The sequence below is a fragment of the Solea solea genome, chromosome 12, assembly GCF_958295425.1.
Source record: "Solea solea chromosome 12, fSolSol10.1, whole genome shotgun sequence".
NCBI lineage: Eukaryota > Metazoa > Chordata > Actinopteri > Pleuronectiformes > Soleidae > Solea > Solea solea.
In genome coordinates, this window is record NC_081145.1 from 28,812,694 (window position 1) to 28,827,180 (window position 14,487).

A 14,487-nucleotide genomic window follows, 5' to 3' on the forward strand; every position below is an offset into this window, starting at 1 on the left:
CAGCAGAGGACCAGCAGCTCCACTCACTGATTTACTCTGGGAGCTTTGGTGTGGGAGAGTGAGTGAGTGAGTGAGATTTCAGCTGATGAAAATCTTTAGCTGCAGCCTTAATAATAACAATAATAATAACTATATTAATATTACATTACATGTCATTTAGCCAAAGCGACCTACAATGGAATTGAGTACAATCAGCCAGGGGTGGAGTCCAACTTGCGACCATGGTGTCTTTCGCACACAGGGTACTGGTCTTAACCACTGAGCCACTCTCTCCCCTAATAATAATAATAATAATAATAATAATAATAATAACAACTATATTAATAGGACACTTTTCTGCAGAGGAGGTCTGAGCAACAAGCTCTTCCTGTGCAGTCTCTCTGACAGCGTGGACACAGTTGGGGACGAGCCGAGGAGCGTCCTGCTCCGTCTCTACGGCGCCATCCTGCAGGTGAGTGCCACAACACACACACACACACACACACGCACACACACACACACACACACACACCAAAGCTCACAGAGTAAATCAGTGATTTTAGCTGCTGGTCCTCTGCTGCCTCGTGTGGCCACTTTGTGTCACTGAGTTAAGTCTAAATGAGATATATTAAGACATTTGAACTTAGTGATGGAGGCAGCAGTGTGTGTGTGTGTGTGTGTGTGTGTGTCACATGGTGATGCCCCCCATGGTTCTGTACATGCATGTGTTCTGTGTCGTAGGACAAACCTTCCCCAAAGGAACAAAGTCTTGAGCTCACTAGTTCCCAGGTGAACTTCTCCAAACATCACGGTACAGTATGAGATCTGTGACATGTTCACACACACACACACACACACACACACACACACTGCTGTCCACAGACGCCGCTGGGTCAGCGTGGGGTCAAAGCTCATCCTGTTGTTCTGAGTGAGACACGAGGAAGAGGACGTGACTCTTCACTGATTGGCTGTTTGACCTCTGACCTCTCCACTGACCTCTACAGGCTGCAAACATGGCAGCACCTTGGTTACGAGGGAGTGATTTTATTTACGACTCATATCGTACGTGTTTATCGCGATGTTGATGTTAGCGTATTATCGGCCTCTGCACATTTACGACACAGTGACGTCCTCGCTCCCTCACTCGCTCACTTGCTGACGTGCATGGATGAGTTTAGTTCATGTGTTCATCAGCTGTTGTCCTGATGAGACCTTCATTAAGTATTAACTACAGTCTGTGTCTCACCAGCGCATGAGCCGTTAGCTTTTATTGCTCCTTTAAAAATGCCGTGTCCTTCGCCGTGGCAACGGCCGCCGTGTCCTTCGCCGTGTCCTTCGCCGTGTCCTTCGCCGTGTCCTTCGCCGTGTCCTTCGCCGTGGCAACGGCTGCTGCCGTCTAACGACGTGTCACCAAGAGTCCGACATGAGTCAGAAAGTCTGAGTGCTCAGGAACTAATGACTCAACGGAGGGGACAGTGTTTCTGAGGACGTGTGGGGACATGCGAGGACGTGAGGGGACATGCAAGGATGTGTGGGGACGTGCAGGGACGTGTGGGGACGTGCTATGGTAACTCCTGTCGTCCACAGCTTTACAAACACTTCTATAAAAACAAATGTTCCACATGTGATTTTATGATTTGTCTCTGCTTCAGGAACTACAACCCCGCCACAATAAAAGCATCTGTGTGGAACTCAAACCCTGTCTACAGATCCTCTCATGTCTACATGTCCTCTCATGTCCACATGTCCTCAGTGTCTGTGAACTGGTTCTGTATGGTCTGCTGTGGGGGCGCGGTGGACAGGTGGGTGTTGGCGCTGATGTGCAGCCTCACAGGCTTCATGTTCATGGACACTCTTGTCTTTGTCTCTTGTTGACAGATGTCCTGCAATAAAGGAGACGCCCGACTGTCCAACAAAGAAAATCACGTCCAGGTGAGTGACCTGACGTCTGTCCACTCACCTGTGTCTCTGTGAGACACACACACACACACACAGACACAGTTGAGATGAACAGGAAGTCTCATATCTGACTCTGTGTGATGGGGGGTGTGTCCACACGGCCTTAGACTGAAAGAACAGCTGACGCTGAGGCTCCACCCCCCCAAGCTTATCTCACAGTTGTGTGTGAGTGATGGACACCACCAGAGATTATTCTCCAGAGCTGAGTCAGTGTCACATGACTTTGTGTCCAACAGTGAGGTGATGAGGTCACACACACACACACACAGTGATCACGTCTGGAGACGCTCTGACATGGAATGTTTCACAGTGAAGAAGCTGAAAAATATTGATGCCGCATTAACAAGGTTCACTGAACGCATCACTGACCTCTGCATTATTTTATTAATATTTGACAGATTGTGTGTGTGTGTGTGTGTGTGTGTGTGTGTGTGTTCAGGGTGCAGAGGCCATGGTGCAGGAGAGCGTCATGTTTGCCATCTTGGCTGAAAGAGAACTGGGACCCAAACTTTACGGTATTTTCCCTCAGGGTCGACTGGAACAGTTTGTTCCTGTGAGTCTCCATGTTGTTGTTGTTGTTGTTGTTGTTGTTGTTGTTGTAATCTAACTGTAAACAAGCGCAGGGCAATATGAGAAAAAAGATTTATCTTATAAATCACGTGTGTATATGTAACCGGTGTAGTTTTGCGGTCTGCCGTACGCTGGATATCTTTTGGAGGAAGTCTCCGTTTATTTCTGACACAAGGCAAGTGAAAGAAAACTCCCATCAGCATGTGAAACACAGGGAAACGCGCCCTCTTTAAAATAAACATGTACAGCATGATAATCTCAATATTAGCATAATGACAATGCTACACAATACAGAAATCACGTACCTCTCCCACAACATGCAGCAGCAGCAGCAGAAGGGGAGAGGTGAGGGCAGACACGCCCTTAAATACTGGGTGGGTACCCCAAAAGTGAACGTGGGGGACAGAAAATCATGAAGGTTCCACATGACAACTTAACCTGCCGTGTCAGGGTAAAATATAAAAATAAAAACTTAAAACTTAAAACATACATTTTGTGTAATTATAAAATAAAAAGCCAAATAAAATAGATATCAGGTGTTCAATAAATTGCAGTACCTTTTTAAAAAAAAAAAAATATACTGTAGTAACTGACCCTGTTACATATATCCTGAACCCTGATCCTAAAGCTGCACAGTTTGTTTCTCTGGAAATACACTGTTAAATACACTCTTAAATACACTGTTAAATACACTGTTAAAGGGGACATATTAAACCCTGTTTCTCCAAGTTAAAATAGTTCCCTGGTGTCCTAATGAACATGTCTGTGACATGCTTTGGTCAAAATACCATAACGATGAAGCACCATTATTATTTGTAATAATGTGATGAAGTTAATTTACGTGATTCTTTGTGAAATCATGTTAAAATAGAAGTGAAGTGCTGTCATCTTCAGAAATATTTCATTCTATGCAGATGATACTTTGACCTCATTGCATCACAATGAAACTGTGATAACGTCCTGTGGACTGTGGGGGGCAGCACTGTGCTTCTGCCACAATTTATTAGTAGACTCAGTAGTAGAATCGTGGAGTGCGACGCGTGTTTGTGACGACGACGTCTCATCGACAGAGTCGTAAACTGAACACGTGTGAGCTGAGCGACGCCGTCGTCTCCGCTGAGATCGCAAAGAAAATGGCACAGTTTCACTCTGTGAGGATGCCGTTCAACAAACAACCCAAGTGGCTGTTTGACACCATGGACAGGTGAGTCATCGCCACACACACACACACACACACACACCTGAGTCTCCACGTCACATGATCACGTCTTTATCTACGTCACATGATCACGTCTATGTCACATGATCACGTCTTTATCTACGTCACATGATCACGTCTTTATCTACGTCACATGATCACGTCTATGTCACATGATCACGTCTTTATCTACGTCACATGATCACGTCTGTCACATGATCACATCTTTATCTACATCACATGATCACGTCTTTACGTCACATGATCACGTCTTTACGTCACATGATCACGTCTTTATCTACGTCACATGATCATGTCTTTATCTCACTGTGAGAACAGGAAACTTAACTTTGTAAACCACACACACACACACTGCTGCCTCCATCACTAAGTTCAAATGTCTGATTTTGTCTCTTCAGTGTTTGAAATCTAACGTTCAGATTGAACTCAGTGACACTAAGTGACCACACGAGGCAGCAGAGGAGCAGCAGCAGCAGCTCAAATCACTGATTTTCTTTATGGGCTTGTGTGTGTGTGTGTGTGTGTGTGTGCGTGTGCGTGTGTGTGTGAGTAACAGTGAGATAAAGACGTGCTCATGTAATGTAGACTGAATCAGAGACTGAAACTGAGTGTGAGTGGTTATTGTGTCAACATGTGTGTCAACATGTGTGTCAACATGTGTGTTATATTCTCACCTTCAGGTACATGAGTCAAGTCATGAAGCTGAATTTCACCAGAGAGTCACAGCAATGTCACTTTAACCATCTGCTGACCTACAACCTGAAACAGGAAATGGATCTGCTCAAGTATGACACACACACACACAGACACACACTCACAGACACACACGCTCATCTCCGCTGGCCTCAAGAGTAAAGTGGATCTGGTTTCTGTTCAGGTCTCTTCTGGACTCCACTCATTCTCCTGTCGTCTTCTGCCACAACGACTGTCAAGAAGGTGAAGTTAACGACACCAGCTCCACCTTCAGGATGTTTCTCTCTCAACACAGAGACAAATGTCATCATTTTTGTTTGTGTTGTGTTCAGGAAACATTCTTCTGCTGAAGAACCAGAACAAGCTGATGCTCATTGACTTTGAGTACAGCAACTACAACTACAGGTGAGTCAGCAAAAACCTGTCTGTCACAACTACAGCTGAGTCGGCAAAAACCTGTCTGTCGCAACTACAGCTGAGTCGGCAAAAACCTGTCTGTCGCAACTACAGCTGAGTCGGCAAAAACCTGTCTGTCGCAACTACAGCTGAGTCGGCAAAAACCTGTCTGTCACAACTACAGCTGAGTCAGCAAAAACCTGTCTGTCAAAACTACAGCTGAGTCAGCAAAAACCTGTCTGTCACAACTACAGCTGAGTCATCACAACTTCTTCAGGATCCGTGTTTGTTTTTCAGAGGATTCGATGTTGGAAACCATTTCTGTGAATGGATGTACGACTACAATTGTGATGAGTTGAAGAAGCTGAAAAATGACAGAAAGTAGAAAATATTCACATTTAAGAAGCTGAAAAATGACAAAAGTAGAAAATATTCACATTTAAGAAGCTGAAAAATGACAGAAAGTAGAAAATATTCACATTTAAGAAGCTGAAAATGACAAAAGTAGAAAATATTCACATTTAAGAAGCTGAAAAATGACAAAAGTAGAAAATATTCCCATTTAAGAAGCTGAAAAATGACAGAAAGTAGAAAATATTCACATTTAAGAAGCTGAAAATGACAAAAAGTAGAAAATATTCCCATTTAAGAAGCTGACAAATGACAGAATCTAGAAAATATTCACATTTAAGAAGCTGAAAATGACAAAAAGTAGAAAATATTCACATTTAAGACGTGTTTGTTTTTCAGAGGATTCGATGTTGGAAACCATTTCTGTGAATGGATGTACGACTACAATTGTGATGAGTTTCCATATTTCAGAGTCAACACTGAGGCGTTTCCTGCAAAGACACAGCAGGTGAGCGTGATGATGTCACAACAAACATAATAAATATTGTTGTGTTGTTGTTGTTGTGAACCCGCGTCGTCTCCGTGCAGCTTCACTTCATCGAACATTACCTGCGCGAGTTTGATGGCGACTTTGACGAGCTGAGCGAAGAGGAACAGACGAAGCTGAAGCAGGAAATGTACCTGGAGGTCAACAGGTGAGGTCACAGGGTCAACGGTCACCAATCAACAAATAAACAAACAAAAAAGGAAAACACAAACGTCTCTTTGTGCTCGTAGATTCTCGCTGGCCTCTCACTTCTTCTGGGGCCTGTGGTCCATCGTCCAGGCTCAGCTCTCCACCATCCAGTTTGGATATTTGGTCAGTAAACGCTTGTTTTTCATCTCCTGTCAATCAACATGTCAGAGGATGATGATGTCATCGTCTTTGTCGCAGGATTACGCTCTGGCCAGATTTGACGCATATTTCCAGCAGAAGAAGAAAATCTGGACGGTTTAACAGACGATGGATCCAACGTCAACACTGTGCATCGCTTCACTTCCTGCTCCGAGAGAACATGCTGCCACCTGCTGGTGACCTTCCATCCCAAGTCTAAACCCTGAAAATGTGGCCGTGATGCCTAACGTTTGTCCCACAATGCATTGCAGCACTGAGTTGATGCCGTGTAAAAAACTAACTTCATCACTGCTGGGTTAAAGTGAATCAGGAGAGAGAAGGCGGAGTTTGGTGCCACTGACGTGGCTCAACCGTGTTACTAAAGGGCCGACGCCCTCGCTGCTGCGTTTACGACACGTTCTAAAATTCAGACACGACGTCTTCACGACAGTTTATTTCTGAAACAATCGTATTCTTTATCCGTTATATTTGAGCTGAACTGAAAAAATCGTAGACGATGAACTTTCATCCCGTTTTAATTTGTTGGCTGTTTCACGGATCAGCTGTTTTTCCCCTCGCAGTGTTTGTTGTGTGGCTAACGTTTTTCACGACATTCCAATGGAACGCGATTCACGAAACTCACGTTTCACTGAAGTTCACACTGGAAACGCAAAATATTCTATCTATACAAATCAAAGATTCATGTCGCCGTGTGAAAGACGCAGGTTCTATCCCATAATCTAGGTGGCGCTGTTTCACAGACACGAATCTTCTCACTATGTCGTAGCTGGACTGAAGTAAAAACATCGCAATAGGTGAATCCACGAGATTTTCCTCGACTGAACTGACACTTTCTTCGTCTTCTACCTCACCCTGTCACGCGTTTCACTAACACTTTTATGTTGCCGTCGAGTCACACTTTTTTTTATTATTGTTGTTTTTTTTCATGTTGAACCATGACCTGCCACTGGGGGGCGTTGCCCTTTAGACTTGATGAAAAATGCTGTGAATGAAAACAAAGTTTGGTTTGTTTCTCATAAAAAAAGAACAAACAAAAGCTGCATACGGAACGTCTCTGTCCGTTACATGCTCTTCGTTTTCTCGATGCTGGAAATATGTCGTGTTCTGAAAAACTCAAGTTAATGTTAATGTGAAAAGTAAAGACGGTAATGGTTCGATTTAACGAAGTCCAGGTTGATTTTTTCACAGTTTACTAAATTTTTTTCTGAAGGAAAATTGTTCTCAATTGCGAGTTTTGTTGAACGCGTCATTCCGTCCAATTAAGGTTTGTGGTAGTACTTTAACAAGCCTTAAGCGTTAGCTCTGCTGTGATTGGCCGATGCTAACAGCACATGTACAGCACTTTGAAAAAAACTAAACAAATGAATCTCGACTGTGTGACTTTTGTTCACAGTTTCACGACAAATGTCGACCGACGAGATTAGCTCATTAACCCAATGCTAGCACCATGTTGTTGCTACTAAACAAACGTGTTAGCTTTAATGTGACAATCAATGTGGATGGGGCGGAGTCAAACATTCCAGTATAGCTAAAAGTTTTAAGAATCACATTGACCGAATGTGTAACGCAATTAATCTGGAGCTTGACAAATTTCACATAAATGAGAGCAGGTCATCCGGCTGCGATATGACTCCGCCCATTTTTGTTGACCAGTGTTTGTGTGTTATGTGTTTGTTTTGCGTGTTATTCGTCGTACGAACACTTGTACTGCGACGTAAGAACTTTAAGTTGCTGAGTGTTTCAGTGAATGACAGACTCCCTCTAGTGACTGGAACGTTTCTCACACACCGACACACACACACTATTTTACACTAAACTGTTATTGGTAACTTTTTTTTTACCCAACCAAACTTTGTATTTTTATTTTTCTCACATTGTATTTTATTTTGAAAATCTCTATACAGTATTTACGTAACATTCTCTTAAGTGTAAAAGTCACAAACACAAACAATCATCCAAATCTCGCGATGTTTTCATGAAGTCTCGCATTGTTTGAGTTATCGCAGCCTCGATGCAGCTTCACTTTGATTCCACGATGTTTGGCTGTGAACGTTTTTTCTGCTTTGATCCAAATAAAAACAACAAATAACACTGAACATGTCTGGGGTTTTTACACACACACACACACACACACACACACACACTAATCGATTATGAAAATAATCGTAAGTTGCAGCTCTAGGCTGAAGCCTGTTGCTGAGAACATTTATTGCAGAAAGAAGATAAGTGTAGCCTCCATGGGCATCAACGCTGTTAAGTCACATATGCACGGCGCCCGCCACAGGACTGCCGCAGGCATCAGAGAGCAGAAGCAGCTGTCTGTCTCTACTTTAACCCGAACCCAGCTTATGAGTTCCTTTGTACGGTTGTGTTCTATAGATTTAATTGCAAACTAAAACTGTTTGTGTTGTGTTGCTGATTACAGCTTGAAATGGCGATAAGGTCTTTAAATATTTTGAGAAGGTCTTGGAAAAAGTCTTAGAAAGGTATTGAAATTAACTTCAGGATTCCTGCATATACCCTGGAAATGAAATGAATCTGAAACAAACGCAGAATGAGAAGGAAAGTGGGAGGGGCTATGTACGAGAAGAAACCTAATGTCAGAGATTATATTTGGATTAACTGTAGATTATTCATAATCAGTCAATGTAGAAACATGTGATCACTGTGGACACGAGAGGATACAATGAATGAATGCTTCTTTAAATTTCATAAACAAAAAATATGTTCACGAATGGACAAAGTGTGTCTCTGAAAGTAATGGACATGGGCCAGTGAGACGCTGGGACAAAGCAAATCAGTCCAGTTTAAGAGGTTTTTGTCCTTTAATATTATTTTTGTTTTTTTGAAGATTGCATTTTAGCTTCTTTCTGTCGCAATGAAACAACATCATCTACTCATTAGAGGATATTTATCAGTTTGATTGACATGATGTAGACTGTCAATCAAACTTGACACTTTTGTAATTACTGTTATTATTATTATTATTATTGGCAGAATTCTGAACAGATGTGCAATCCCAGTCCTCCCCAGGTGGTGGCGGTAATGCACCAAACCGTCTTAACCGCCATCAAACCTCGACGAAGAAGAAGAATACGCTGCACTTCACACTTCCGGGTGGAGTTGACGGCAGCTCGGCCATGTTTCCGGCGTTGACAGGACCGAGAGAAGCGCTGACTCACGCACTTCGTGTTCGGCTCTTATGCGTAAATCCCGTAGCTTTTGCGGCCGCGTTCGTGCGCAGCTTCACGGGCGCGAAGGACGAAAGACCGCCGCCATTTGACGCTTCGCTCCTGCGCGTGCTGGTGTGTCCGCTCTCCAAGAAAGCGCTCAGGTAATTCCGCTCACGATCAGAGCCAAAATGGCGGCGTTCCGTTCCAGTTTCACTATTAACTGCGGTGAAATGAGAAAGGATTAACTAGAGTGAGCATGGGTTGACTAGAGTTAACTAGAGTTAACTAGAGTGAATTTTTAATTTTTTAGATACTTTATTTAGGGAAATTATTTTCTGCATTCCCATCCTAGAATTAGGAGCAGTGGGCTGCCACACTGAGTAGCGCCCGGGGAGCAATGGCGGTTGGGTACCTTGCTCAGAGGTACCCCAGCTTTTTCGACCTGGTGGGGACTTGAACCGGCGACCTTCCGGTTACAAGCCAAGTTCCCTTTCCGCTTGGACACAGGCTGCCCGAGGGTTAACTAGAGTGAACAATGGTTAACTAATCTAACTATAGTGAACAAGGGTTAACTAGAGTGAACAAGGGCTAAAAAGAGTGAACTAATCTAATCTAACTAGAGTGAACAAGGGTTAACAAGAGTGAGCAAGGGTTACTAAGAGTTAATAAGATATAAAAAGGATGGAGCATTTCAGATCATGCGCCAGTCTTTACAGCAGAAATGGTGGCCGTTCTGTTGAGGACAATAAACAGGGTAATTCAGTCATATGCAGTGATTCAGCAGCAACTTTAACTACAATTAAAGAAGCTAAAGTCAAGTCCAGACCTGATTTAGTCTTTGTACAGAATTCCCAGTGTAGGGTATGAGGTTGGGTTTCTTTGGGTTCTAGCGCATGGGTGTGAAAGGGAATGAGGAGCTGATGAGATGAAGGAAAGAAGGCGGAAGAATAAACAGGTCTCTAAAAGGGAAGTGGCAAAAATCCTGGGAGAAGCAAAGGAAGGGCGTACTTTTCAGAGCAGGAAAGACAAGAAAAGACTCTGAATGGCTCTGATGGGTAATGTGAGACAGTAAAGGATGAACACGCTTCTCAATCTCGATTCTTGGGTTTAGAGCTGAAACAATTCATTGATTATTAATCGATGACTAAATTAATTGACAACTATTTTAATAATCGATTAATCGGTTTGAAGCTTTTTTTCATGACTAAAACAAGATTTCCGATTGTTTAAGCTTCTTAAATGTGAATATTTTCTTCATGTCTTTGCTCTGGAGAACAAAGAAATCATTAAAAGTTAGGTGTTTGAAATGATCACAGTGATCGTACACTCTATTTCAGATACGACGCTCAGACCAACGAGCTGATCAACGACGAGCTCGGCATCGCGTATCCCGTCGTCCACGGCATTCCCAACATGATTCCCCAGGACGCGCGGCTCATCCAGAAGGAAGTGGACGCACAGTGAGTGATGAAGTCTCTGTCCATGATGGTGGGCCTGGTCCCCGTCGTGTCCCTCTGCGGTTTGTTCTTCTCTGCCGCCGTGGACGACGACTTCCCCGAGGGCTGCAGCAGCAGCAGCAGCGTGTGCTTCTACAGTCTGCTGCTGCCGCTCACCGTCCCCGTCTACGTCTTCTTCCACCTGTGGAGCTGGATGGGCCTCAAACTCTTCAGACATAACTAATGGAGCACAGCACATCTTTATCGACATTACAGTGAAAGCAAACGCTGCAGCTGCTGTGACGGGAAACAACACGACATCGATTAAAGGTCAATGATGATTCTGTTTAATAACAAATGAAAACCTCTGTGATAATCTGACTGTTGCCGTGGTAACGTACAGTTGTTCAGAAATGACCTTTGACCTCATCACAGCCTGTATTTGGATGTCCAGACAACGAAAAAAACAATAAAATGTATGTTCATAGAAACACTTTCTGCAGTAAATACATTTGAACTTGTCACACACACCGACATGACATCACTGCGTGACGTCACAGTGATGTCACACACTGACAAAATCAAAGTGAACTTTCACAAGAACCTGAGTGAAGGTAAACATGAAACAGTTTTAAACCTGGAAACAAACCTGAACTGAAACATCAACCATCGTGGCCGCCAGCACAGACACAAACATCTGTCTCTTCACGAAAGACTTGTCATGAAATCTCTGTCAGTTTAAGTCTGTGATCTGTTCGTCACATGATCACATCTATATCTCACGGTCACAGAGTCTGACCTCAGTGACCTTCGTCTGACCTCAGTGACCTTCGTCTGACCTCAGTGACTTCCTGCTCTTCATGTCTCTGCCCAGCGTGAGCTTCATCAGTGGAGACTCAGGTCTGTGTGTGTGTTCGTCTCCTTTGGTCTTGAAGAAGAACGACTCGTTGAGTCTCGTCTGAACAGCTCTGACCTGCAGGTCAACACGCGCATGCACGCACACACACACACACACACGGGGAGTTATAAGTTAAATGTGTTTTACACTAAACTTCACTGCTCATACCCCCCCCCACACACACACACACTCATTCACTCACACACATTGATTAAATTGATTATTAATTTGCTGTGATGAACGGTGTAACCATGGTAACATGACATCACCTGGGTCAGGTCCAGTCTTCCTGTGCCACACGTTGGATCGCCGTCTTCGCCGGACATCGTCGCGTCGACAGATTTGACCCCAGACTCAGACGCTTTGTCTTTACACCGATCACCTGAAGACTCCGCCTCCTCCTTCACCTGAGACCATGGCAGAGAGGCCGGTCTCTGGTCCAGGTCGAGGTAGTTCCTGGTTCTGGTGGGCAGACTCAGGTCCAGGCCCAGGTGGTTCCTGGTTCTGGTGGGCAGACTTAGGTCCAGTGGCGTGACGTTTTGCACCGCTCCACGTGTTTGGCAGAAAAGGAGATACGAAGAGAGTCGGGGGGTGAACAAGTTCTCCGTCTGTGTGGTCACGTGACGAAGAGGTGAAGGTCCACCTGACTGTCGCTTTGACGGACAGCACTGCGTCTGTGAGTCCATCACATCCGGGGGGGCGGAGCTTGCCGCCAGTGGATCGGGTCTTCTCACCCGCTTGAGTTTTGACTCCGTGAATCTCTGGAAAGACAAAGATTCCGTCTTCTGCAGCGTGAAGACCGGGCTCTGATCTTCGTCCTGAAGACACGCGTGTGACCTTCCCTGACCTTCAGGGGAGTGCAGCTCTGTGATTGGCTGCCTGAAGATCTTCTGCGTGATGAAGAGGTCCTGACTGTTGACGTCATCGTCGCTGACCTGTGCTTGACCCCGGCTGCTTCCAGGTGATGAGGAGACAAACCTGGGACGTTTGATTGGGACGTGACCTGCTGACAAATCAAACACCACCTTCTTCTTCTTCCTCTGTGATTGTTCACTGCAGAGATCAGAGTTTGTTACTTTCTGCTGCGTCAAGAACAAACAGTTGTTTAAACCATGAGCCGGTTTCTTCATCTCTTTCTGCTCCACCATCACATTTCTCACTCTGTTGTCGTCGTCGTCGTCGTCGTCCTCCTCCTCCTTCTTTTTCTTCTTCTTCTTCTGCTGCTGCTGCTGCTGCTTCTTCTTCTTCTTCTTCTTCTTCTTCTTCCAGGATTTCCAGAAGAAATCTCTCTCCTCAAAGTCGCTCATGAGTAAAGTCCTGAACATGACAACGACGATGACAACAATGCGGGTAAACAGGAGTAAGAATAAGGTCCTCCCTCTTCATTCCAACATTTAAATATTGAATGAATCCATTATTAAACCAATCAGCAACTATTCAGTTTAAGTTACTTTTTAAGAATTCAAACCAGTTTCTGTTTCTGTTTCTTTTTACACATTCTATGAACCAAACAAGTCATTGATTAAAGCGAAAATGATCAACAGTTTAATCGATGATGAAAATAATCCCTGAAATAATCCTTATATATAAAGACATTTTATTATTATAGGTTATTTTATCCTGTCTGCATAAATTAACAAAATAGAGCCCATAATCAGAAGGAAGTGATGTCAAAGCAAAGCAATATATTACATTTTGCATATCTCAGTATGATTGTATGCACTGACTCATCTTGAGCGCCCCCTGCTGCTGAGAACCACAAGGACACAAGGAAACACAGATTTATCCACTTCACAAAAGACTCATATAATAAAAATCTACGTCAGTCTAAGTCTACGATACCTCGGTCACATAATCAAGTCTTTATCTCATTGTGAAAGTTTATAAACCACTCACTCCCAGACACACACACACTCACTCACTCTCCTGCACCAAAGTCCAGAGAGAAAATTTGTGATTTTCAGGAGTAGTGATCCACTGCTGCCTCCATCACTAAGTTCAAATGTCTTATTTTGTCACTTGACTGTTTGAAATCTGATGTTCAGATTGACCTCAGTGACACAACGTGACCACACGAGGCAGCAGAGGACCAGCAGCTAAAATCCCTGATTTTCTTTATGGGCTTTGGTGTGGGAGAGTGAGTGGTTTACAAACGTCTAAAGACGTGATCATGTGCCGTAGACATCATAAAAGTCTTGTCTTTTCTGTTTCTCAGCAGCAGGGGGCGCTCACTCGAAAGTCATATGTAATAAAGCAAGCACAAAAGCTGAAACTGTCCCTTTTTCATGAAGTCCAGGCAGTGTGTGAGACACATGAGGACAGGTGAGACAATTATCATCAAACATGAAAGGTCTCTGTCACAATTCTTGTTTAATTTAGTTCATTCATTCATTCATTCATAAAAGAGCAACCTTTTAACTTTTACAAACTTCTGAAACAGACAAAAACAAAAAGACTTGTAGATAAAAGGGTTTAAAAACGAGTTCGCAGTATGACAGCGTTAGCTTAGTTTTCTGACCTGCTTGTTTTCGCGGTTCGGACGCTCGCGCCACCCGCACAGAAAAGTCTCACTTTAAACATGAACGTGTTCTTAAACAAAGAGAGAGAAAAACACGCAGAGTTTTACCTGAATCACGTCAAAAGAGAGGGAAACTTCAGAGACTCTGCCGCCGACCTCCGCTCTGATGATGCCGCCGCTGCTGCGTTCACGGGCTGCCGGAAAACATGTACATATATATCTAACACTAACCCTAACCCTATGTATATATATACATATATATATAACCCGTATGTATATGTATATGTATATATATATAACCCATATGTATATGTATATATATATACATATATATATTTACAAAAATATAAGTGTGTTAATTCACGTGACAAATCAACACCAATCACCGAATTAAGAAAAT

The 14,487-nt window shown here is 43.6% G+C and overlaps 4 protein-coding genes across 11 annotated transcripts in view; 3 read left to right on the forward strand and 1 right to left on the reverse strand.

Annotated features, from left to right (window-relative positions):
- The window catches only part of chka (choline kinase alpha), a 17,442-nt gene extending 9,284 nt beyond the window's left edge, over positions 1-8,158 (forward strand). For 2 of the 8 annotated variants that reach the window (XM_058644631.1, XM_058644632.1), the window contains exons 3-13: positions 376-451; positions 1,858-1,911; positions 2,378-2,453; positions 3,579-3,712; positions 4,408-4,512; positions 4,605-4,663; positions 4,753-4,825; positions 5,567-5,675; positions 5,756-5,862; positions 5,945-6,026; positions 6,102-8,158. In XM_058644631.1, the coding sequence (XP_058500614.1) occupies positions 376-451; positions 1,858-1,911; positions 2,378-2,453; positions 3,579-3,712; positions 4,408-4,512; positions 4,605-4,663; positions 4,753-4,825; positions 5,567-5,675; positions 5,756-5,862; positions 5,945-6,026; positions 6,102-6,164 (938 nt within the window). In that variant the 3' untranslated portion in view covers positions 6,165-8,158. Of the gene's footprint in view, positions 1-327; positions 452-1,321; positions 1,782-1,857; positions 1,912-2,377; positions 2,492-3,578; positions 3,713-4,407; positions 4,513-4,604; positions 4,664-4,752; positions 4,826-5,566; positions 5,676-5,755; positions 5,863-5,944; positions 6,027-6,101 lie in introns of those variants that run through there. The other 6 variants (XM_058644634.1, XM_058644635.1, XM_058644627.1 and 3 more) reach the window with 6 other exon arrangements.
- Positions 8,159-9,169: 1,011 nt separating this feature from the next.
- Positions 9,170-10,709, forward strand: LOC131470544 (protein preY, mitochondrial-like). Its single transcript, XM_058646440.1, has 2 exons — positions 9,170-9,396; positions 10,573-10,709. Exons 1-2 carry the CDS (start codon positions 9,203-9,205, stop codon positions 10,697-10,699), a joined length of 321 nt encoding a protein of 106 aa, XP_058502423.1. The 5' UTR covers positions 9,170-9,202; the 3' UTR covers positions 10,700-10,709.
- On the forward strand, positions 10,703-11,164 carry LOC131470545 (phosphatidylinositol N-acetylglucosaminyltransferase subunit Y-like). The gene has a single exon (XM_058646441.1). The coding sequence runs from the start codon at positions 10,703-10,705 to the stop codon at positions 10,913-10,915; it is 213 nt and encodes a 70-aa protein (XP_058502424.1). The 3' UTR covers positions 10,916-11,164.
- si:ch211-176l24.4 (uncharacterized) lies at positions 11,003-14,329 on the reverse strand. Its single transcript, XM_058646439.1, has 3 exons — positions 14,196-14,329; positions 11,839-12,886; positions 11,003-11,644 (listed from the first exon to the last, which is right to left on the reverse strand). The coding sequence occupies exons 2-3, from the start codon at positions 12,874-12,876 to the stop codon at positions 11,492-11,494; spliced, it is 1,191 nt and encodes a 396-aa protein (XP_058502422.1). The 5' UTR covers positions 12,877-12,886; positions 14,196-14,329; the 3' UTR covers positions 11,003-11,491.
- Positions 14,330-14,487: the final 158 nt, after the last annotated feature.